This window comes from Candida theae (assembly GCF_024610275.1).
Source record: "Candida theae strain CBS 12239 chromosome Unknown scaffold10, whole genome shotgun sequence".
NCBI classification, from domain to species: domain Eukaryota; kingdom Fungi; phylum Ascomycota; class Pichiomycetes; order Serinales; family Debaryomycetaceae; genus Lodderomyces; species Lodderomyces theae.
This window is the reverse complement of record NW_026261365.1, coordinates 144459-168746: the sequence shown is the minus strand read 5'-3', so window position 1 is coordinate 168746 and position 24288 is coordinate 144459. Positions and strand designations below refer to the sequence as shown.

General features: G+C 39.2%; 12 protein-coding genes across 12 annotated transcripts; 7 read left to right on the top strand and 5 right to left on the bottom strand. All coding sequences in view use genetic code 12, as the record gives it.

Annotated features, from left to right (window-relative positions):
* Positions 1-53: 53 nt before the first annotated feature.
* Positions 54-770, bottom strand: KGF57_000995 (uncharacterized protein; the record flags this gene model as incomplete). Its single annotated transcript, XM_051755522.1, has 2 exons — positions 54-473; positions 528-770. 2 exons carry the CDS (start codon positions 768-770, stop codon positions 54-56), a joined length of 663 nt encoding a protein of 220 aa, XP_051610510.1.
* A 405-nt stretch (positions 771-1175) lies between these two features.
* KGF57_000994 (phosphatidylglycerophosphatase) lies at positions 1176-1891 on the bottom strand (the record flags this gene model as incomplete). Its single annotated transcript, XM_051755521.1, has 2 exons — positions 1176-1604; positions 1673-1891. The coding sequence occupies 2 exons, from the start codon at positions 1889-1891 to the stop codon at positions 1176-1178; spliced, it is 648 nt and encodes a 215-aa protein (XP_051610509.1).
* A 233-nt stretch (positions 1892-2124) lies between these two features.
* KGF57_000993 (E3 ubiquitin-protein ligase) lies at positions 2125-4134 on the top strand (the record flags this gene model as incomplete). Its single annotated transcript, XM_051755520.1, has 1 exon — positions 2125-4134. The coding sequence occupies one exon, from the start codon at positions 2125-2127 to the stop codon at positions 4132-4134; it is 2010 nt and encodes a 669-aa protein (XP_051610508.1).
* A 1841-nt stretch (positions 4135-5975) lies between these two features.
* On the top strand, positions 5976-6347 carry KGF57_000992 (uncharacterized protein; the record flags this gene model as incomplete). The annotated part of the gene is made up of 1 exon (XM_051755519.1): positions 5976-6347. One exon carries the CDS (start codon positions 5976-5978, stop codon positions 6345-6347), a length of 372 nt encoding a protein of 123 aa, XP_051610507.1.
* A 336-nt stretch (positions 6348-6683) lies between these two features.
* KGF57_000991 (uncharacterized protein) lies at positions 6684-8162 on the top strand (the record flags this gene model as incomplete). Its single annotated transcript, XM_051755518.1, has 1 exon — positions 6684-8162. The coding sequence occupies one exon, from the start codon at positions 6684-6686 to the stop codon at positions 8160-8162; it is 1479 nt and encodes a 492-aa protein (XP_051610506.1).
* A 69-nt stretch (positions 8163-8231) lies between these two features.
* Positions 8232-8819, bottom strand: KGF57_000990 (Ran GTPase-binding protein; the record flags this gene model as incomplete). Its single annotated transcript, XM_051755517.1, has 1 exon — positions 8232-8819. One exon carries the CDS (start codon positions 8817-8819, stop codon positions 8232-8234), a length of 588 nt encoding a protein of 195 aa, XP_051610505.1.
* Positions 8820-10101: 1282 nt separating this feature from the next.
* Positions 10102-11295, bottom strand: KGF57_000989 (uncharacterized protein; the record flags this gene model as incomplete). The annotated part of the gene is made up of 1 exon (XM_051755515.1): positions 10102-11295. One exon carries the CDS (start codon positions 11293-11295, stop codon positions 10102-10104), a length of 1194 nt encoding a protein of 397 aa, XP_051610504.1.
* A 301-nt stretch (positions 11296-11596) lies between these two features.
* On the top strand, positions 11597-12823 carry HOC1 (alpha-1,6-mannosyltransferase; the record flags this gene model as incomplete). Its single annotated transcript, XM_051755514.1, has 1 exon — positions 11597-12823. The coding sequence occupies one exon, from the start codon at positions 11597-11599 to the stop codon at positions 12821-12823; it is 1227 nt and encodes a 408-aa protein (XP_051610503.1).
* Positions 12824-12903: 80 nt separating this feature from the next.
* Positions 12904-16074, bottom strand: SEC12 (Sec12p; the record flags this gene model as incomplete). Its single annotated transcript, XM_051755513.1, has 1 exon — positions 12904-16074. One exon carries the CDS (start codon positions 16072-16074, stop codon positions 12904-12906), a length of 3171 nt encoding a protein of 1056 aa, XP_051610502.1.
* Positions 16075-16423: 349 nt separating this feature from the next.
* Positions 16424-17272, top strand: KGF57_000986 (putative pyridoxal kinase; the record flags this gene model as incomplete). Its single annotated transcript, XM_051755512.1, has 1 exon — positions 16424-17272. The coding sequence occupies one exon, from the start codon at positions 16424-16426 to the stop codon at positions 17270-17272; it is 849 nt and encodes a 282-aa protein (XP_051610501.1).
* Positions 17273-17488: 216 nt separating this feature from the next.
* On the top strand, positions 17489-18982 carry ATG15 (triglyceride lipase; the record flags this gene model as incomplete). The annotated part of the gene is made up of 1 exon (XM_051755511.1): positions 17489-18982. One exon carries the CDS (start codon positions 17489-17491, stop codon positions 18980-18982), a length of 1494 nt encoding a protein of 497 aa, XP_051610500.1.
* Positions 18983-21577: 2595 nt separating this feature from the next.
* On the top strand, positions 21578-22447 carry SUR7 (Sur7p; the record flags this gene model as incomplete). Its single annotated transcript, XM_051755510.1, has 1 exon — positions 21578-22447. One exon carries the CDS (start codon positions 21578-21580, stop codon positions 22445-22447), a length of 870 nt encoding a protein of 289 aa, XP_051610499.1.
* Positions 22448-24288: the final 1841 nt, after the last annotated feature.

Sequence of the window (24288 nt, the reverse complement as noted above, 5' to 3'; positions counted from 1 at the left end):
CTAGTTTTGTATATTAGTAAAGAGAAAATTGTATTATATTATAAAGAATGTTATTAAAAATAGGTCTCTTGCTGCTTGTTGAACTTTTCAATAGAGTCCGTACTAATAACACCGAGCTTCTTCTTTTCCGCCTTAAGGTGTCTTCGATCAACTTTGCCAGTGATATATTCCAACGACCGTTCACACACAATAACCAATGAGAGCACAGTTCCGGTTGCTAAAATGGAAAAGGTCATGGCAAGGACAATGAACACATTGATGTATGCTTCGACGCTGGTCCTTTTAGGAGTGGCTTTACCATGCTCCTTTTCAATTTGATACATCTTCCCTGCTCTCAAGCTATGAACAACTGCTATTATATTCAACACGGTGCCTCCTAACTCCAATACAAATGAACAAAATAAGCACCGTAATGAAACCAACGTTGGTATGGTACTGGAACATAATGGAAGGATCGATGCATTGATTGTGAACTAGCAAGAAATGTTAGTACATATCACTGAAAACTGAGGGTTTCTTTAACATACCATGATCAAAATGTAAATGTTTGAAATAATGCACATTGCTGGTCTGTTTTCAATCTCCTCCAACGGTACACAAGCATAAATTAGGATATATTGAACTAAAAGAAACGTGAAATAAACACGAAACAAGTTCTTGAAAACTGGCAAGTTGTAGATACTGGAAATGTCATTGATGATCATATCGTTACCCACATTGATTCTTTGGCCCTCTGGCAAAGGGCGATCAAATAATATGTTATGAACCATTGGAAGCAAAGCAGTGTGGTTGACACAACCACTCAAGTAACAAAGCGTGTCCACCTTGAAGAGGTGGGAAATATCTTTATGGTATTGAGACGACGGTGTATGTGTGTAGTCAATAATACGTATTATATCAGGATTGAAGTGAGTTCTGGGATCGTTCTTCTCCATAAAAAGATCATAATACCAACATCATGGGAATTGTATAACTTTTTAGTCTCATGATGTAGTTTCCTACAGTGAATAATGCATACCAAAAAAAAAAAAAAAGAAGTTGCAAAGAATGGTGATAAGAAACCAAAATAAAATAAAAAATAAAAAAAAAAAAATTAGAACTTCGTTCTGAGGTGGTTGCGAAATCGCCCGTTCCTAAAAAGCTACCGACTCATGTAATGTAATGCAGTGGTTATTTCATATTCTTGACACGGGTTCATCTGCACTCTGAGGTGTTGGTGGAGTCCACGGATTCTCTTTCCTACTTGATACTAATCTCAGGTACAAATCCCTCTCCAATCTAGGAAACAATTTGTCACTTAGCTGCACACCTTCGCTGATCCAGCAGCCCCAACTTCCCATCATATTTGCCATCACCATGTCAGTAAATAAACGATCTCCAACAACAACCACTTCACTAGGTTTGATATCCTGCTTGGCAAAATACTGCTTTATTTCATCCAAACAGCCGGGCTTCTTGACTGAGTGACGAAGCACGCTGACGCCGGTGCTTTGCTCTAAAGTCTGCGCTTGAGCGTGATCGTGATCGTCGTCAGTCCCAGCCGAGTTGCTGACTATAAGTATGTGTTCCCGTGGATAAATTGATTTGAGTTTCAACCAAGTCGTCTTATGCGGGATAGTTAGTACACCAAATGGTCGGGTTTCACAATCATCTTCTTCAAAGAAACACATACCTCGTACGCTGGCCACACCTTGTCGTCATGATCTTTGGCAAAACAGTTGTCCTTGTCCAATACAACACCCTTTATCTTGACATTTGGATGGTTGGGTATTTGGAAGGGCAAAGTCAATTGGTCAAATGATTTGACTGTAATGTGGGGGAGACATAAACCAGGGTTGTATAGTAACCTTGATATGTTCAAAGTTGCACTTAAATTGAGTGATGGGGCCATGTATAGTGTGAGGCTAAAGGGCGTGTGCTATCTTGATGAGGTTCAACAACACCCGCAAAAGCGGAAGAACTGAAGAACTGAAGAACTGAAGAATTGAAAAGAAAAAAAAAAAAAAAAAAAAGAAAAATTTTTTGATTTCCAACCACCGCGCGATAGAGAAAGAACTTCAAGTTGAAAAGTGGTGGAAGTTTTCAATGAACCGGAAGAACAGAGAGGCATTTACTGATTAACCAATGAGTGACGCCACCGATAAGAAGAATTCAAATGCCGCTGCCGTTGCTGTTCCCGTTGCTGCTGCAAATAGTAAAACTGGTCTGAGTAGATCACGAGTCAGCAGAGGCGGCAAACAAGGAGGCAACAGTACAGGGCCTCGTTCAGGCTACAACAAGAAGAATGAATCAGATTCTTCACGTATTCGACATGACGAGAATGATATCCCTGAATCACAGCAGTGCTTGATTTGTGCAGAGCGTATCGTTTATGCCGCCTTGACGCCATGCAATCACACTACATGTCACAAATGTACATTTCGTCAGCGAGCATTGTATGAAAAGAATAATTGTCTTATATGTCGAAGTGAAAATGAAAAGATTGTAATCACGGAGCAGTTAGAAAAGGGATACGATGATATAGAGGTTACTGATATAGTGGCTTTTGACGACAAGTACCATATTGGATTCACACAAGAGTATGTCGAACTGGATACACTTCGATTATTGGAGAACGAATGTCAAATTTGTCATGGGATTTTCCCTACTTTTAGGGAGTTGGGTGATCATGCCAAAGATGCTCATGGGAAGTACTATTGTTTGATTTGCTCTAGGCACAAAAAGGCATTCAAAGTTGAACTCCCCCTCTATACGTACAAGCAACTACAAAAACATCAATCACAAGGAAATGACACGGGATTCAAGGGCCACCCTGAATGTAAACATTGCCAAGGAAAACGGTTTTATTCAGAAGATGAGTTGCATGTACATATCCGTGATCGTCATGAGCGATGTCATATTTGTGATCAAACTACTCCCAAGACTGCCGATTACTATCGAAATTATGATGCATTGTACCAACACTTTACTAAGGCGCATTACGTATGCACAGTTCCTTCATGTGTTGAGAAACGATTTGTCGTGTTTAGAGACGATTTGGATTTGACAGCCCACATGTTGAAAGAACATGGTGGATTGAATAATGGGCAGCGGGTTGTTATCGGATCCAACTCGTATCATCATCAACATGGTGGCCATTTCAGTCAGTTATCAACGTTTAACAATTCTCGTTGGCTCTCGTCGAATGAGGATCAAGATGAAGATCAACAATCGCCACAAATCAAGAAGCGACGTTTTGAAGAAAGAGCCAAGCATTACTTGAATTATGACAATAGCAAGTATCAAGAGTTTACAAAGATTAATGACTTATTTTCAAAGAAGAAGATCAACGCAGCAGAATTGTTGAGAGTGTATCAAATGGATTTATTTAAACATCAAACTTTGGAGGAGTTGAATTTTCTATTCAAGGAGTTTCTTGAATTTTTTCCAAAGTCGAGTGACTTGTACAAAGATTTAATGTCTATTATAGTTGAGGAGAATGAGACTAACCCCACTGAACAGTTTCCAGTGTTGGGTGGATCGGATGCTGCCAATGCATTCACGTCGAATGGGTGGATAGGAGGAAGAGGGTCGAGCAGAAACAGTGGTGCTTCTACGCCGGTTGATCGGTTCCCTCCTCTAAAGAAACCGGAAAAGGTCAACTATGTCAATCCAAATCAGCAACCAATCCGGTACTCAACCATTGTCAAAAAGAATAAGCCAAAGACTATGAATATCAACAGATCTTTGGGCATTTCGTCACCTCCTCCATCGTTGCCAAATTATCTTGATAGAGTGAGTAACACAAGATCTGACCCGTCATTGAACAGCGGGTCGCGATCTGCGTCGTCATCATCATCACAAACATTCAGACCTCCTACTTTACACAATGGCAGGGCCAGCTCTCCTAGTGCTGCCCTCGACGATAACAAGTTTCCAGCATTGGAGAAGAAACAAGTCAAGAAGGTGATTCCCCGTGTTAATGAAGTCAAGGTGACTGACCCCAACTCTTGGGGTGTGAATGGTTCCACCAGCAATGGAGCCGCAAATACAACAAAAAGCACAAATGACAACAATGGGATTGAGATTGTTGACAAGAGGAAGCAAAAGATGAAGAAGAAACAGGATCGCATATTGTTTAGTAATGCATTTTAAACAGGTCTGATGGAGCTACAAAGTTTGCATTGTTGGCGTAAGGTAGGTGGGAGATGAGTTTACTGTAATAAGTTTATAGAGCATCACGTGAAACGAACTGCCCATTGGATAGAGGCGAGTTGAAACAGGATCAGCCGTAGGAGCTCATTTATTGACTCTTTTGTCCTTTTTCTACGAAGTCACGACATGTATACTCCGAGCGGAGTTCCGACCTGTTCTCCATGCGCCAATAAAAAAAAAAAACAAAACAAGCAAAAACAACATTCGGCAAGCTTGCATTTGAACTTGCCGTCTTTGTGCATTGAATGCAAATAACAACACCGGTATACAAGAAAGACTACAGCAGAATCAAATGGAACGAATCGAGGGAAGGAAGACGAAATTCTGAAAAAGCGATAGAGCCGTATTACAGAGTTTTTTTTTTTTTTTGTTGAATTTCTTGCCATTATCATGTTGATAAGTCCCCACTTTAGAAAACTATGGGTGTGAGAGAGCTAGCAAGTTTTGGTTTGAATTTGTTTGAATCCGGTTAGTTCGGGTAAATGGTTATTAAAGATGGAAAAGAATAAAAAAAAAAAGAAAAAAAAAAAAAGTTTTCGTGCCGAATTGCTCAAATTATCCTATTGTTCTTATTTTGCGCAATTTTCATTCTTTTTTTTTCTATTTCTTTTTTTTTATTAAAACCCAGAACAAACCTTTTAAATAAAAATTGATATAGTACAGTGCAAAACAATAAAACACGCTATAGGATGCCGAGGTTGAATTACCTCGTACTTCACTGACGATAGCAAACTACGATACATTCACCTTGAGAGGAATGCCGTTTATTCTGAAGAGAAAACGCTCTCCCCTCTTTTCATAAAGAGCAAATCAAGTCTAGACGAATCCTCAACAAATTAGTTAGGTTGCATCGGATATGAATTCTTAAATTGTGTATTCCACACATGCAATGCTTTCATGAAACTATTCCACTAAAAGCAATTCCAGCGCTAATAGACTGTAATTGAGTAATAAGACGAAGTTTAAAAGTGTTTTGTGTTGGATATGCCGTACTTGTAAACCACTGGGTTCTATAAATAAACACTTCTTTCTTAGTCAGCAAATGTTGAAGCCATCTTTTTGTAACTTTTTTGCATTTTGCATTGAGCACTTCCCACTTACCCATCAACGCAACACCAAAAGGAAGTGAAGGTAACGGGTCTCAGTCAATTCTTACTACAAAATCAACCTAATTAGAAACTGCCCATCCTTCCTTCACTGGGTGATGTCCAAGGAGTAATTGCAAGCTGTATCTAGATGATCGATATTTCACCTAGTCTCTGAAATACACAGAGAGATTGAAAATCGCGCAAACGTATTTGTTGCTGGTGCGTAATACATGCAGCAACTACCAAATATGAACCTTCTCTTTCTCCCGTTATATGCTGTTACTCTATTATCACTTTCTATTGTGGTGATTGCGTATGCTCAAAAAATTTGTGACCTAGAAATTTTCTCTCACGGATACAAAAACGGAACATGTTTACACAAAGACGGTTTCTTTTGCAATAGTCATGTCATAGCACACACAATTCTCTACATATATGCAAAAGCATCAAAGAATGTTGGTAACCCTGGATTTTTTGATACATATATAATCAATTGCATTTTCCGAGAAGTTGTTCCTTATCCGTGTTATCTTCTTACAGCATATATAAATATATTCTTCCACCACCCTAGTTGTAGTAGTAGTAGTAGCACTTCAATATAGTACCCATCAACTTCATTCAACCAACTAATCACTCCATCGCACAACAGTCTACATCGACTATACCAGCCAACTCACACCACAGTTCAACATAATGGCACTTTCATCAAAAGAACTACTAGAGAAACAAGAATACTTGAAATCATCAAATTACATCCTTTACAAATTGAATTGCTGGTACTACCTTTACTATTATTCAACTCCATTACCGTACTCAACACTAGGTGAATCGATCATTTTCAATGGTGTAATCATGTCATTGACGTTGTTGTTCATGTACTATACTGTGTGGATCTTGCCTTTGAAACTAATCCAATCGGGCGAAAACTTGTATTATTATCTCACTGGCCACACCATCTCGTTCGATGTCCTTCAGGCTATCAATACTGTTTTGCATTTGAATGGAGAAAACTCAACTTTTGTGATTAATCAGTGGTCAGACTTGCCCAAGATAATCAGAATCTAGATAATTGGAGGGAATTAAAAAGGAAACCTTCTTTCACATGTCATGTGGATGGAAAGCTACGTTGAGTTATACTGGCACGTACATTTTCAGTTGTTGCTTTACTCATTGGTGTCCTATGCGCTATATTGCTTTCTCGTATAAACTTATTCAGTTCAAACTTAATATCGTTGATAATAAATATTCTTTGTATTGCAAGCTCTTGGAAAGGTGAATGTGTAGAATCAAATATAGTACACAATGCGCGACTGGAAACGGGCGGCAACTTTTCCAACGCAAAATAATACCACCAAACTTGAACCAAGCAAACGACACGCTACACTATATCCAAATCTACAAATGAGACAAAGACTGACTATACTCAATACTGTACCTTTTACCGAAGATTCAATTCAGAATATCAATTCGACAAATTTAAAAATAGTTGCGCCGTCGATTGACCAACGATTCTCAATTGAAAATAAATACACGATTCCCATTTCCCAACCATTGCGGTATATTCGACAACTACGCATCCAATCAAAAAGGCTGTATGATGATGTAAACTTGGTTTTCCCTTTTGATTTTACCACGGGATTAAATGTCTATGTTTCACCAAAAAACACAGTCAACAACGATGACGATGATGAATTATTCAAAGAATTGAATGGTGTTTTGAGTGACGTTGTAAATTTGGATGTCAATGCAACGGCTTGGACCACTTCTTTCAACTCATTGTACTACTACTCATCCAATCCTGCCCAATTGCAACCAAAATCTTCCTGGTTTCAGCACAAGGATATACTGGATCACGACTCCACATTTGATTTAATTTACAACTCTGATGTGTCTTCCAAACAGATAGTTTTACGCCAGTTGATCAGCAACGTGGCTGAAGCAAACTACACTTTGAAACTAGGAGAATATAAAGAGATTGGATTTTTCATAAAAGACGATAAAGTTTCCCACACGAAGGATGATTTGGTCTTGAGTGGGATACGGGTAGTCCTAGACGGACAAAGTGAGTCGTCACAAGATGATGCCGAGAGGAGAGATGTGCATAAAACAATGTTTCATTTGAAACCTAGACATAGGTACTTGTCAGGATCAGTTTCATCCACCATTGTGCCCCAAGGTTTACATCCAGTTCTAGCAACTACACTAATCACAGAAAATGACTTATCTTCCACCATAAATCAAGAGATTATTGGAACTGACGACGACGTGGACACATGCGGCAGCTTCTTCTATCTCAACTTGAACAAGTCGTTAATTTTTGACAAGTATCAAGATATCCCACCAAATACAACGTTACTTGTCAATAATGGAGTTTCCAATTTGGAATTACCCGAGTACAAGATCGACCAATGGGGTAGTGAGTTGTTGTTCAAAGTTGACGCAGACAGGGAGTCCAGTGTGATATCACCAGCTAGATTTGACTTGAATTTGACACTACACTGTCGATACCAATTACCAAATAACAGCGATCCCTCATCTCAGTTTACACAGATTGTCAACCCACAACCACAATTTTTCATTGCTTGTAAAGTGAAGGACGGCCATTTGTTAAGTAAATCGCCCTTTGACTCGCGGAAATTGAGCAATGTAGGGAACAATTACGAGGCATATTTTCAAAATGATACTGTATTTTATCATTTCAAGACTATTCAAGCAGATGAACATCTATCAGTTGATATTCCTCATGGAACCACCACTTATGATCATGTCAATTCGATAACTACATTTACAATCTTGATAGGTATTGGAATCATATTCTGGGCCATTGCGCAAAAATTAACCAAATCGAAGCCAGTCCGTTCAAAGTCCAAAACTGAATAAAAGATAAATATCTCATGTCTCTGTCTGTATATATATATATATATATTCAGACACACGTACGTACGTATTCTATTGAAATAGACTCCAATCAACAACTTTCAAACTACTACACAAGTTCTTAAACCATTGGAATCTCTCACTTGCGAATTTATCCACGTCATCATTTCCACCAGCAAAACTAATCGGCTTTTGATGGTCATGCTTTAATGGCAAATTATACTGTATCACAACATCAGTGGCAACTTGCTCCAACCTTAATAAACAAATCAATATGATAATCTGCTCAGCCTGATTAGGCTCCTTGCGCTTGTACTCTGGTTTGAAAGTCACATAACTGAAATATAGCACTTCTTTGCCACCTTCAACTTGTAATTCCTGCAATGGGTTATTGTGCACACCCGGTGGAGCAAAATCTTGCAAATGTTGCGCAATGGCAGCATGATAATCATCGGCATCGACACGCTCTAGCAAATCGATAATCAACGCTTGATCATAGCTAAGTAATGAAGATAATGTAGCATCATCATTGGAAGTGTCTACTTCATTGATGAAGACTTCTTGTGAATCGGGAACTTGTCTGATTCGTGATACATCAATGAATGAGGACGGGAGTTTGTTGATTGTGATTGCTCCACCGTACAATTCTGTCGTGTACATGATATATAAGCTCGTTGCAGTTGACTCGTAATAGTTTAAGCTCAGATGGAGGGGATTCAATTGAAGAAGTATATTTCGCTTGTAAAGGTTTTCTTTATCCTGTCTCCGTGGTGCTTTAAGAAAACACGTAAAACGTGCTTGAAAAAAGTCATGAATGGTAGCGTTTCAGATGTACAACCTTTTTAACGTTATCGCAACGAAGCAGTCTTTTCCGTATATGCACTCTGGCTCAATCACCCGTTCACTAGATAATTATTCCTGATACATGTTAAAATTCATCGAGTAACTACTTTTGTTCTTTCCAATGTAGAACCGTTATTGGTATGCGGGAGGGAAATAGTTGATGTTGGGCACCTCGCAGCCAGCTACATTCAAGAATGATCAGAGTTGAATAAAGAAATACCCCTTGTTGATTGCTCTTTGAAACCTCGGCTCTTGGCTCAAGATTTGGCTGGGGGGGGGGAGGGGATGAACCAAATCAAAAATATATATGCACACGGTACTGATTTGGATATGCTGGACTGGTGGTAGCACTATTATTTAACCTTAAGTTTAGAATTTCTCAATTTCTGTGCGCCCTATATATTTTTTGCAACATACCGAAATAACCATTCACTAAAAAAGGAATTCTACAAACCTCAAGAAATCATATAATTGCTACATTACCCTGCTAAATTGCAATGCCTCCAGTTGTTAAAGACTTAAAGGGCACCATGATGGTCGTCAACACGAAAATGGACTGCGCCATAGTAGGTGTCCTCATCTGCTTGTGGGTTATGCTTCTCGCACTTTCGAGACTCGGTAGTCTCGCAGAAGCAATTTGTCAATGCTGGCGAGTTGTAACTCATGGGGTCACTGACGCCGCTGATGATGCAACAAATCCTCGTCCCCCAGCTTGGAGGGACACACCAAGATGGGCAGCTACTGGCAAGATTATCTTTTTATTGTTTTGGTATTGTGGTTTGGGATTCATCGTGCCCACGATTGTTGCGCTTGCCATATTGCACTCTGCATTTTGACACCCAATCAATCAATTGGTTTTAGTGCTATTGCTTTTATAGCTCTTCATACCTCATTTTTTTAACATTATATTGATGATTGTATTGTAATGACCTAACCAATGGCTGTAGAGATAAAAAGCAAAAACTGTTTAATAACATTACCTCAAATATATTGTATACACCAGCTGATGAGACCTTTAGTGCAGATTATTTGAATTTAATACATAACCCATGTTTCCCAACTTTCTGTCCATTAGAATGATCTAGTTCTGTCTGGAAACTCACCTTTGCTTCCGATTAAATGCGAATCCGTGCTTTTTGAATCGTTTCACTTTCACCTTCATCCACTTCAATGTATCTGCCCGTCGTGACTTGTCTTTGGTATACTCTAGTAATGCATAGTCATCTATTAGACGGATTCGCCACTGCTCCTTACGTATCTGGTCGAGATGTACCAAGTAGCATCCTAGTGACACATTAATCTGAATGCGACATGGTTGTCTCTTTTTCATCAATTTTGAAACATTTTCAATATCCAATTCTCCAAAACTTAGAACAACTTGTTCGAGTAGTGGCATTCTACCTAGTAGGTCTGGGATTTTTGAAAATCTGCTGGTTATATGTTGATAATGTAGGACAAATGACTTAACAAATGTAATCATGAAAACTTCAGTTATCCATCCGATTGGAAAATCTTCACCAATCTCATTCTCGGCGTTGTTTCCTTGCAATTTTTGTACGGAAACGTCATCAAAAGTCAAGTCCACCCATAACTTTATCGGACGTAGCAAAAGGGCAGAGTCGAATCTAGCAATATTGTGTTTAAATTCCACATACTCTTGCACTGTTAAATTTAATTCTACCTCCACTAAATTTATGAGAGTATAGCTTCGTATTAATTTCATCGTTTCAGCAACAATATCACCTCCCAATAAAATTTGAGAGTGAAGCTTGTCCAATTCGTCATTTAATGATGGTGCAGAGAAGACTGCCAGACGCTGCCACAAAAACTCTTCCCCAACTGTTAAAAATGGGATGCTTCCAAGGACTATACTGCCGTCAGGGCCCGCACAGGTCTTCAAAAATGGGAGAATGCAGTAATACTCCATCATGAGGTCCTTCACTTGATCAAAGCTAAATACGATCATGTTTCTCTGGTACTTAAATTTCAAAGTGCCGCCAAAATTGATATATAGTAAAGGTACGAACCTCTCTCTCAATGCATTGATATAAAAATAGATACCCAAAAGCTTTCTTACATAAAATTTTCTTCCTGATAACGTCGTATACAAAACACCAGGTCCAAAGTGTTCCTCGCCCACTCCAATTCCACTCTCAGCTAAAAGGATGAACCTCTGTCTTTGTGGTAGTAAGTTAAGCCAGGATATAATTGTACCTTCGGGTAATTTGAGCAAGTGATCTTGTATTGGGAGCACTTTGGCAAGGATCTCAATTGGCAAGTGGTAAAGCTTCATTTGATAAAGGAGTTGGTTAGCAAATAGTAACTGTTGAGAGTGATTTTTTTTTTTTACATAGTTTCAGGCATGTAGATAAGGAAAGAGTATGTACATGTATCGAAATGCAACCTTCCTCAATTCTTTTCGCTGCAACAAAAATGGAGCAGACGTGCACGTGACTTGCGACAACAAAGTAAACAAAAAAAAAAACAAAAAAAAAAAAGAAAATAAACATTACGCTGTATCGAAAGGGCTTTGCAACGGCTACATAGTATTTCAAAGAGTTACATCTGAGCACCACGCCCCTACCATCGACCAAATGCCCAAATACCAAAATCTGTCCAACAACAAAGGACGCAAGATACTAATAGCGACAGTGCTCATTTCACTCATTTTGGTAACAATTACATTCTTTTCAGGATCTCTTTTCCCAGCAAAAGATTTGCAAGGGGTGATCTCGAGTTTACCAAACGATAAACTTCTCGGCTTATCCAACTTTTTGTCATCGGAAAACAGCAAGAACCAAGATGAGTTACTAAACAAGATTGAGAAATTAAACAAAAAACTACTTCAAGCCCAAGAGGCCAAAATCAATAAATTGGAAGAGCAAAACAAGTTGATCTTGAAGGAGTTGAAATTGTTGAAAACTCCATCGTCACAGGCGTCAATAAGAGATAAATTGACATACCTATATCCCTATGATTCAGAAAGTAAATTTCCAGCATACATTTGGCAATCGTGGAAACACGGGTTGAATGATGATAGATTTGATGAGAAATTCCGTCAAGGTGAATCACAATGGGCGTTTAAAAACCCAGGATTTGTTCATGAATTATTCAATGATGATACCGCGCATACGGTTATCAAGTATCTCTACCTGCAAGTTCCTGAAGTTGTTGAAACGTTTGAATTGTTGCCGGAAACGATTATGAAGATGGATTTCTTCAAGTACTTGATACTTTACGCCAAAGGTGGGGTTTATGCTGACATTGACACATACCCATTGCAGCCAATTCCCAATTGGACACCGGAAAATGTAAGTCCTATGGACATCGGTGTCATCATAGCCATTGAATCGGATTCTTCATCTCCTGAGTGGAGGAAAGAACAAATTCGTCGATTACAATTTGGCCAATTTGTAATTCAAGCCAAGCCTGGTCATCCAATCTTGCGTGAAGCCATCGCTGAGATTATTGAGCAAACAAGTTTGAAACAATTGGAAAATATGGCATCTTCTGGTGCTGCTCCATTGAAGTTGAACGGCAACACTAACGAAAGGTCCTTAAAAATTAGTCAATGGACAGGCTCCGCAATTTGGACTGATGTGGTGTTCAAATACTTTAATGACTACATCCAATCGTCAGTGTTCCAAAAGGTAACATGGAAGGATTTCCACAACTTGCAAACCCCGAAATTGGTTAGCGATATTTTGGTATTGCCCGTGAAATCTTTTGCTAGTGACGTAGAGGTACCAAAGGACGGTAAAATTGAAGACCCATTGGCATTTGTGAAACATTACGCTGCAAAAATTTGGAAGAGTGGTTGAGTTAGATATAGAGAGGATTATAATTTAAATGGACATATTGTTTATTCTAAATTAAGTACGGATATTATATCGCAAACTTTTCAAAGTTCATCTTTTTCTCTCGCGTTTTTCGTTGGAGCTGCAGCTTTTGATCTTTTGATAGTTCTTGTAACAACTCTAGTCACTTTCCTGGCTGAGCTAGTTGTTGATGCGCTTGGTTGCAGCGCGAAGTTTACATCATTTGCGCTTTTGGTGGGTTTGAGCGTGCTTGCCTCTTCATCTGGAGGAGTCAACCGAGATGTTTTTTTATCAGCGGCTACTGCTTCACTTGATGGAGTTGAAACTGAAACTGGAGGCTCCTCTACATTTTCTGCATCTTTTGGTTTAGGAGTAGGGTCAACGCCACCAGTTCCAGACACTTCAACAGTGTGAGGTGTCTCCAATGAAACGGGCTCTTCAGGTGTAAATTCTTCGCCTGCTGATGCCACCGGCTCGTTAACAGATTGAACAGAAAAAGATACCTCCTCAATGGTATCCGTAGCTATGCTGGTAGGATGACTCGAGGCTGTTTCTGCTGTCTCGGTATCCACTTGCTTTTCTTCAGCTGGTTCCGATGGAACGGAATCTTGAATAACTCCTTCGTGATTTGCTTTTGTGGTGGTTGACAGCTCTTCATTAACTTTACTTGATTCGACACGTGACTCATGGTGAGATTCAGCTTCTTCCGATGCAAACTCTTGTTCTGAAACGCTAGACGAAGGGTTCTCTGAAGACAAAGATTCTGATTGACTGACAACTGACTCCTGTTCCTGAGATGAAATTTCTTTCTGTGTTTGGCTGATGATTGGTGTTGACTCCTCCACAGGTTGTTTAACCACGTCAGAAATTTTACTTAATTGCGTTGGTTCATCTGAGAGTGCCTCATCGTTGATATTTGGTGCAGTGGTCTCTTCAACGTCAACACGATCATTTTGCGAAGGAGCAGAAGGAGGATTCTCCAATCCTTCATCTTGCGTGAGGCTACTTGGATCCAACTCTTCAATCACTTCCTCATACACCTCTTCTACAGCCTCGGTTCCTACTGAGCTTTTCTCTGAATTACTCTCCTCTTCGTAGTCCTTAGACACCATTGGATTTGATTGAGCTTCCTCTTTCTCTTCCCCTTCCTGTTCCTCTTCCTGTTCCTCTTCCTCTCCTCCCTCTACCACCTCCTCCACAACCTCAACATATTCATCATCTTCGATTGGTGAATCAGAATTCCCCACATCCGATGCCTCTGATGAAGACTCAACTTCTTCCACAATTTCTTCAACTACCTCCACATAATCGCCATCGGCATCAATAACATCACTGGGACCACTTGTCTCCTCACGTTCCGTGTTGCTTGCACTAACATCCTCTTCGCTTGGTTCATCTTCGTAGACAACTTCCTCAATGATATCGGCATACTCTTCTTCATAGCGGATTTCATGTACATCGGCGTCATTAACATCACCATTTTCATTATGATTGTCCTCAGAAACTTGGGTGTGATCAAATTCATCAACCTTGTGTTCAACCTGCTGAGCTTCTTCACCGACCGTCGCATTGTTGGCCACTTCGTGTATACTCTCATACTCAGGATCCGCAACAGTGGTAGATCCAATTGATGAGGTGGAGACTTCAGTGGTACTTGCAACATCAGTAGTTGAATCCGCACTGAACACGAGAGAAGTCTCAACCGAAGACTCTACAACTCCAGTGCTCAACTTGATGTCGTCCAAAGTCTCACTATCAAACTCAGGATTATTCGTCTCCACATGCAAATCTCTAGTCACTTCTTGCACAATATCATTCAATGTGCTTTTTGCTTGATCACCCACTTTATTCACAAGATCTTCTTTACCAAACTTCTTCTTGTAAAACTCAATCGCTTTAGAGCTGTATTTGTTCCCATACTCTTCTACAAGAGCATAAGCTTTTTTCCCGTACTCATCTGCTAATTCCAAGCCTACGTTTCCATACTGACTGGCCAATTCACTGCCAATCTTCCCATAACGCAATCCAACTTCACGATAGTTTTCCAGGAATTGTTTCAGAGACTCAATAACTCCATGCAATTGTCCATTTTGGTGTGCCTTTTGGATTCCAATTCCAAATGCGGCTATTAATATAATTGTAAACAAGTATTGGAAAAGAGTGCCAATGACAGATTTTCCAGACGCATACTTTGGCGGTACACGTACAACATTCAAAATGTTTGCAGCACTGCCTGTGGTTAGCTTGGTACCGTTTGGTGAGAAAGACACACTTGTAATTGCAAACGGGTGTAATTTTTTCATCGTTTCCAACAATTTGAAATTTGAGAGCTTGACAATGTAAACCACTAAATCGTTTCCGGCAAAAGCCACCAAATCTTGGGGGATAGAAACATCCATAGCAACTATATTGTTCAACTTTTTTGCAATCACTTGCTCTTGTACAATCTTTTGCTTTGTCAAGTCATACCTCAACAACCCTGCGCCTTTGCCACCTTTAACACTGTACGAGATAACTACTTCATTTCGGTTGATAAACTTGACTTTTGAAAAGGTGAATTTTTGCAATTGCTTGTCCACTGGCGCCGTTTTAGATGTAGCAATGACGGAGTTTGTTTGAGTGGATACGGAAACCACTGATGACGAGGTAATGTAGCACAAGGTTGCCCCTGTTTTGGGACTCAATGCAAAATCCTTAATCTCATCGTTTCCTGGTGGTTTATACTTGAACTTTGATTCCAATGCATCTGGACTGAAAAAGTACAAAACAGAAGGCACGGCGGACGTCATCAAGCATCCTACGGTGTTGTCTTGGGAAATCTTGATGACTTTAGGGTATTCGTCGGCATCGCCGGAAATCTCTTCTTCAAACTGAGCTGCGTCATCAAATATCAAATGTTCTTCTCTGTTGTATTTGTACTTTCTCACATTGTTATTTATGTTCATGGATTTGATTAACTCGGAGCTCTGATTACATCCAACAACCACATTGTACTCATTCTCATCAACCAATCTCGTCGCATCAATACATTGTGGCGAATCTTCATTTGGTGGGAGCAGAACTTCTCTAAACTTTTGTAGTCTTCGCTTGACGTCGTTAACTTTGAAACTGCATTTGATGGCAGTGATCTTATTGGGGATTCCATTGTTTCCTTCACCACCTCCACCTGCTACCAAAACAGTCCTGTTGTTGATAAACTTGGCATCCAATACCGGATATCCAACATCGATGAATGCATTTTCTTTCAATGCCATATTCGTTATTGTCTTTGCCTGCTTAAAATTGACAGGGAGTTTGGTGACTGAAATATTTTGTTCCAGAGAAAAGCCACGTAAATACTGTTTGCGCTACCAAACGGTACAATTTAAAGAGATTCAAGTTTGTGACGCTAAGATTGCGTGAATTTACATAGCCAGGGAGTATAGGGCAGTTTACAAGCTCAATTTTGGGAGGGGTTGCAATACTGTGTTTAGTGTAAGGCTATTTCCGTCTCTCAACAAGACAGCGAGTCCAAAAAAGAGAAAAAAAAAAAAAGAAAACAGAATAGAATAGAAATTGACTCTAAAAATTTCAGCTAGGCAAAGCAACGCAGACGCATTCTAAATGAAAAGCCTACTATCGATTCTGTCCCATGTAGTTCACGGATATGTAGGGAACAGAGCAATCACATTTCCACTACAGTACAAAGGGTGGGATGTTGACGCAATCAACACCACCAACTACTCAAATCACCCAGGATACGGTAGCTTACAAGGCTCAGCATCTACGCCCGACGCAATAAGAGATGTCTTACAGGGTCTCCACCGCGTCTTGGATCTAAACTCCTACGACTTGATCTTGACGGGATATACACCTAATGCCGATGTACTTCTGGTTGTGAAGGACGAAGTTGTTCAAGTTTTGCAGAAACATGACGGAAAGATTCCACGGTGGATTGTTGATCCCGTACTTGGTGATAATGGCAAGATGTACGTTCTGGAGAAAGTCATACCCGTATACAAGGAGATATTATCAACTGGGTTGGTGTCGTTGATCACTCCGAACCAATTTGAATTTGAGATACTAAGCGACACAAAAATACTGGATTGGCAATCATGTGAATCAGCCGTGACTGCATTTGCAGAGAGATATAAAGTTGGAAACATTGTGATATCCTCAGTTGAAATTGATCATCAGTTGTGCTGCGTGGGGTATATGGATGGGAAAATGTTTAGCGAACCCATACACAAAATTGATTGCAATTTCAACGGATGTGGCGATTTATTTACGGGATTGATTGCAAACTCGTATTACGACAATGGCTACAAGATTACTCCTGGGTCTATCGCCGCGGTGTTACAGACATTATACAACATTCTTCAATTGAGTTACGACTTTGAGTTTGAGAAACTGGGGCAGGTTCCTAAAGTAGTAAAAGACATTAAAGTCGTTGCCGCAAAGAGGTATTTATAGAGGTGTGTTTAAGGTTGGTATAATTTTAAACACTGGCTAGTTACGTTGTATTAATCTGTCGTGTAAGTTGAGGTGATCTGTCGTCTTAATCCGAGGTTCACTGTATTGTGCGCCTTGCTTTGTTGAGTATATAAACGCGGGAAATGTATGACTTCCGAAATCAAAAAACTTCACAACTTTAAAAAGACAACCTTTCTCAAATTTTGGGAGCCACACATGCCACCAGAAGAACGAATGAAAGATGATGTTCGGCTACAGAAGTTGCCGCCAATGAGATACTTTTGGTGGGGACTACTATCGACAATATTAGCATCTTTGGCATGGCTTAGACTTCTGTCCGTGCCACAATTCACAACAACAACAACATCATCGTCATCATCCATAGTGCTACCTCCTAGCGTACACGATGACCACAATAGTAACACGCTACAGTTGAAGCACATTTTCCATCATGGCGTTGGTTCTGAGCAGTACATGATACACAAACGGTTAGACATTACACCACAATACCTAGCCAAGCATCGAGCATATTTTACCTCGTTAAATGAAAACTTACAGATTGAGCTGATTGAAGAATCAGATTGGCCCACAATTCATCATGGGAAGAACCCTTTTCAGATAAAGTTGCCATTCAAGCATCAACAAAATAAGGCTCGCAGACTTAAAGAGAGAAACACGCCAGGGTTCATTGACTCTTATCTTGAATACGCAAGGTCCGTTAATGGTGATGCTAAGATCCTTGGTCGTATAAATTTGGAATGGGTTGATGATGACGTGCTGATTCCCAACATCACCGATCGAGATACCGTTGTTTCCTTAGCCACAATCGCCTCAAATGCATATGTTCGATTCCCCAAAAATGACGACGAAAAGAAGAAATCGGACTGGATCGATGTTGGAGGATGGGATCCTGATGAGGACAACCACGATGTCAACTTCGGTTGGGACTATGATGGGTTACGGGGACACGTTTTTGTTAGTGATGATAATAAGACTGTGGTGATTGGAATTAAAGGAACCTCTGGTGCTGGTCTACCTGGAGGAGGCAGCGATGAGACCCAAAGAAATGACAAAACCAATGACAATTTGTTATTTTCCTGTTGTTGTGCAAGAGTTGGATATTTGTGGACCACAGTATGTGACTGCTATGAAAAGACGTATACATGTAATCAAGAGTGTTTGGAGAAGGAGTTGCGCAGGAAAGATAGATACTACGAAGCAGCATTAGATATTTACAAAAACGTCACCAAGCTATATCCACCGGAGACGACTGAGATTTGGGTTACTGGACATTCGTTAGGAGGCGCATTGGCAAGCTTGCTCGGTCGTACGTATGGCTTACCTGCAGTGGCAGTTGAGGCTCCTGGTGAAATGCTTGCGCTGAGACGATTACACCTTCCATCACCCCCAGGACTTCCCAAGCATTTAGAGCACATTTGGCACATTGGAAACACTGCTGATCCTATTTACATGGGAGTTTGCAATGGAGCATCAAGCAGCTGTAGCTTAGCTGGCTATGCTATGGAAACTGCATGCCATACTGGTTATCAATGTGTTTATGATGTTGTCACTGATAAGGGATGGCGGGTAAATTTGTTGAATCATCGTATCCACACAGTCATTGATGACATCATATTGACTTACAATGAAACAGCCAAATGCGTGGAACAAGCACCATGCAGAGATTGCTTCAATTGGAGATTTGTGTAAAGTGTAACCAAACAGTTGTGTGAAGCTTACTAAGGCGTAGAACTAGAAGATTTACTCGTTGATCAGCTAGTTTAGTCATATGATGTGTTCAGTCTTCCAATATTCAATACTGAGGTGTATTAGTTGTATGACACGGTCAAGACTTGCAACTATAATCGCCGTAGAGCGGTATTATTGAAGCTATCTGTCGCCAGCATGGTCCACAACCGAGTGACTTTCTGTTTTTTTTTTTTGACATTATTTAGAAGTTTTCGTAATTTATAGTGTGATAAAAGCAAGTATGGTTGTGCCTTCAAGTGGGTTCTTTCAATAATCTCTCAAATAACAGCAATAAGTAGTTGTTTCAATGTATGTCTTTGAGTTAAAAGTGGTCCTAGTATAGGTTTTCCTTATCGTAGAATAAATGAGTATACTAAATATAAAAAACTTAACATGCATCCAAACACCAATCGGCTTCTTCAAGTTCTTGGTACTCCTGTTTGGCTTCATATCACGTACCTCCAAGTATTTGGCTCATACATGATGTAAAATACGTTTTAAAATATCTCGATACTTTGCAATCTACTTAGATGACATCCGAGTCTAATATCCAAAAGTGAAATAAAATGAAAAAAAAAAAAAAAAAAAAAGAAAAAGAAGCTAAACAATCCAACCATTTGCATCAATCAAGTACTAGCTAGCGTTCTTCATCAATCCATATGCAGAAGGACATTTGCATAATGGAATCCAGTTCAAAGCAGTATCCATGAAAACGCACTCAAAAAGAAAGCAATTGTTTTGGTTCGTTTCATGAATGCTGCACCACTCTTCGAAAGAAAAGTAGTAAACCTTCCATGCTTTTTTTTTTCTCCAATTCCTTGCCCTTCACACAACAAAATGGGGATTGATAGCAGAACATTTATGCTCCAGTCAATAAAATGTGTTGGCTTTTTGTAACATTTTAGTGATACAAATTTTCTCTCCTTTTTCGTTTCCATTTTCCTTTTGGTGTGATGATGGTAGAGTAGCTTGAATTATTTGCTCTGTGTGCAAGACCAACCAAAAATGATGGGAAGTAGACGATTGATTGCAAAAGAGATATAGAGAAATTCGAAGTGAGTGTAATGCCATAGTCTATTAGGCACTTTCCATGTGAAAACTTTTGAGAGGTAGTTGAAAAGTGAAAGCAAGAGCCAGTAAACCACTCGATATAAATTTCGTCAAAGATTACAGATATTTTTATCGTATTGAGTAGATATTGAAATTTCTTTGCATGAATGAATTTTGCAACGAAATCATGTAAAAAAGAAATTTCAACAACTCAAATGATAAAAACAAAAACAAAGAGGGGGCAGCTAGTAAATTGGATTCTAACCTCATAAGTGAAATTGTCACAGTTTCTTGAAGAACATTTGAGTGGCTGAGTGACTTAGCGCGTGACCGTTTTGGTTAAAATTATGTCATCACAGCCGTTGTCTAAAAAGCCGCAGGCAAAAGAAGAAGAAGAAGGAGAAGAAATGAGTATTACAGGAGAGTGTGCGTATCACAAATCTATAAATAGTCTTCCCTATCATTTCTCGGAGGTGTTGGTAGCAATCGTACTTGGTACTACAACAACAACTGCTGACTCAAAAAAAAGTTATTGCAACATTTGAGCTACACAAAAACACAATGTTGAAAGAGAGCGTTGTTTACAATTGTTACTAATTTGGAAGGATATTGCATTTGTGTTTTATGCACAAAGTTTCCTCCTTTTATTCTCTGTTTTGTTCTTTCTTTCGTCAACTACACACTACCTACTACTACTACTACTACTACTACTACTACTGATTATGAAATTTCACGAACAATATCCCACTGCTCGTTTATTAGGCATTTTAACCTAGGTGCATTGGATAAAAATAACTCTATGTTGATCCAATTACTGTATGCATTAGTAAAAGTCGTATTTGCATCAAGAACAACCATAGATAAGTACAAAGCACACTGTCCCCGCCAAGATTGCAAAAACACTACTGTTACATCATCATACACAATTCTTTTTTTTTTATTTTTTTCTTTCAAGCTTCGTCACTTAAATTTTTTTTTGGTCGAGCGGCTGGGCCTTTTTTTTTCTCTTTCATAAAGTGTAAACAAATCACAAAGAAATGAAATTAGAGAATATATATATATATAATAAACATTGACAATAAATATTTCAATGACACAGAAACATTAGACCAAAAATAAAAAACAAAATACAAAAATCAAAAGATGAGTGACGACAAGGAAGAAAGAAAGAAGGAGAAGCTTTATATGATCCGAATAGGGAATTATGACTATATTATACAATTGGCTTAGAAGGACAAAGTAATGGAAGTATGTCAACACTTTACCCTTTAATTTAGGATTATTATGTGTAACATCAATGACTGCTTTTTTTTTTCCTTCCTTTATTGTCATTTTTTGCCCAGTTTTGGTGATGATGAATTGGAAAAAATCAAAACATCAAAACATCAAAATTGTAAAATTGTAAAATTATTTTGCTTTTAATTTCATTCTTCTTCCTTCTGTTCTTCTTTTTCGTTTTTTTCTTTCTTACCTCAATTCCATTGAATTTCACCTACCACCACCACAATGAAATTAATTGGTACATTCTTCAACTTGTTTTTCCTAGCCGGGGCATGTCTTTTGCTCATTTTTATCGTATTGTCCGGCTCATCAAGACATTTCCCATTGAACAAGTTCTATTGGTTAGAAGCAGACACTACCAACATCTCCAATTCACCAGCAAACACATCAGCTTGGACTTTCTGGGGTGTATGCGACAAGAATGACTACTCCAAATGTCTTACTGGTCCTGCTTACCCTCTTTCCCCCGAGGACAACTTTGACACCACAACAAACATTCCTCAAGATTTCTTAGACAACCAATCCACTTACTACTACTTGAGCAGATTTGCATTTGCCTTTTGTTTAATTGCATTGGGCTTTAGTGGATTGGCATTCATCATTGACATTTTGGGCTTTTGTTTCACAATTATTGACAAGGTTGTCATGTTTCTTGTTACTGCTGCCTTATTTTTCGCTGCTGCTTTTGCCTCATTTCAAACTGCAGTCACTGTATTGGCCAAGAATGCATTCTCAGATGCTGGAAGACACGCCACTGTTGGTGCCAAGTCGATGGGTATCATGTGGGCGGCCTTTGTTTGCTTATTGATTTGCTGGGGATTGACTTTTGCCGCTATTATCAGCAACAGTTACAGGAAACATATGGAGAGAGTCAACCAAAACAAACAAGAAAAGGAACAAGGATACGGTTATAACGATGATGCTGCTGGTGCTCATGGCCAACAAGGATATCCAAAGGGTGTTGCTGCTTCTCGTGACGATTCTTCTTTTACTAGAGCCCACGTTAGAGATGAAGATGAAGAAGCAAACAATGGCGGAATCAGATTCTTTAAGATAAAGAGAAACCAAAAGGTCGTTGAAGATGAGTCTGCTTAATTTGAAGGAGGAGAAAAGATGAGCTTAGTCAAAGAGGGAAGAGGGTGGTGTATCGATTTGATTAGCAGATGATCAGAATTCGATTAGTAAATGAGAATTAATCATCATCGACATCTCATTTCCAAGTTGCCGTTTGAGCCTGCCAGCTGACATTGAGATCGTTATTTAAAGATCAGACTGCCTGCTCCTCGACTATTCTTTTGTTGTTATTTTCGCTTACGTTGTTTTATATCCATTCTTTACACATATTCTTTTTTAGATATATACCTGAAAATACTAATATTTTATACTCGTTACGAAAAAACTACTTCGTGCTTTCTTTTCCAAAGCTTCAACTATTTTGTCTTCTTCTCTTTGCGATGAACTTCTTTGCTTTTTGCGAGTCTGCCAGAGACTTATACACCCTTTGGGATTCTAGTCAAAGATTAGTATCCTTTTAGTGAACCTTGCAACTGTGTGTGTCTAAAGAAGTATTTAGAATAGAGTAGAGCATTACTACTTTACATGGGTATTCTGTGAAACTTGTCGAGTATTGTGGGTGTTCCTTTCTCTCTCTCCTCCCCGCATCGTGCTAAAACTTCCTGTTAAGATTGGCCCCTTCAAAAAAGAGTGGTGGTTGGTTCCCACAACAGGTAATTATAACAGCACTGAAACAAGCAAAGTCAGCCACCCGAAGACAATTAGATGCAAACAAATTTTGCAACCTCAATCCGGTGTTGCGCTATCCCTCTGTAAATCCATCTCGCACGAAGGGAAAATGTTTCCTTCTCTCTCGATCCGATGTATTTGCGTCTGTATTCGGGGAATAAATAAGAATATGCCGGCCGACGCAAATGCAGACACAGAGTCCGCCGCCACTACTAACACACAACACACTGACAAATATAGAGAGAGAAAAACAAGAGACACAAATTGAAAAAAGGATGTTCGGATTTATATACCGGAAACGCGTTTTTGTTTGCTGTATGCCCAAGAGTCGGTATTTGCAAAACCGTTACCTTGGTGGCGGGGGGGCAAAGATACACTTCAATATATGTACTGAACTCACTTCTCTCAAGACTTCTACTGTCCTCCGTTGTTATTGCTTGTCTTTTTTAAATGTTCTTTTTTTTTCTGTCATCAGCAAGGACTGGATAACTCCGACAACAAATAAAAAAACACACACAGACACAGACACAGACAAATTATGTTTATGTAAGCTAATGCAACGAATTCTCTTCTCTTGACAGAAGAAGGTTGTGCTACAAAAGGGTATGACCTCATTCATCCTTCATGTGGATGACTGATCTTGCTGTATAAAAGTTGGATTTACTTCATACTCACTAAACTTTACTAAGCAGAAAGAGAGAGATAACAGCTGTTGTCTGTCTACTGCACCTGAGTTTCTTTTTCTTTTTTTGTTTCTTTTTCTTTTTCTTTTTCTTTTTTCTCCTTGTTGAGATTTATTTAGTTATTTAGAGAGAGCCGACAGAGAAGGTTTGAGAAACGTGCGTTTTATTAATGGACAGATAGGCGAATCTCCTTTTCAAAGAACCATTTTTCCACCTTTGTAGTGGAGCTGGAGTAGTTGTAAATGTAGTAAAACACTCTCTGATACATAGGAAGCACTCCGGTTACGCAGACAGCTGATAAAATCCTATACTTTGTATTTGTTAGTAATACATTTGGTTTAGGATTTGTTTTCCCGATCTCATTTCATTTCATGCAGTTAAATTAAATAAAATACAAATTTAAACAAAACATAACATTTCATAAATTTATACTCAGCAGAATCGCAACCAAAACTCAACCATTATAGCCCCCTACTGTCAATCCACACTTCACCTTTGCCGCGTACACAC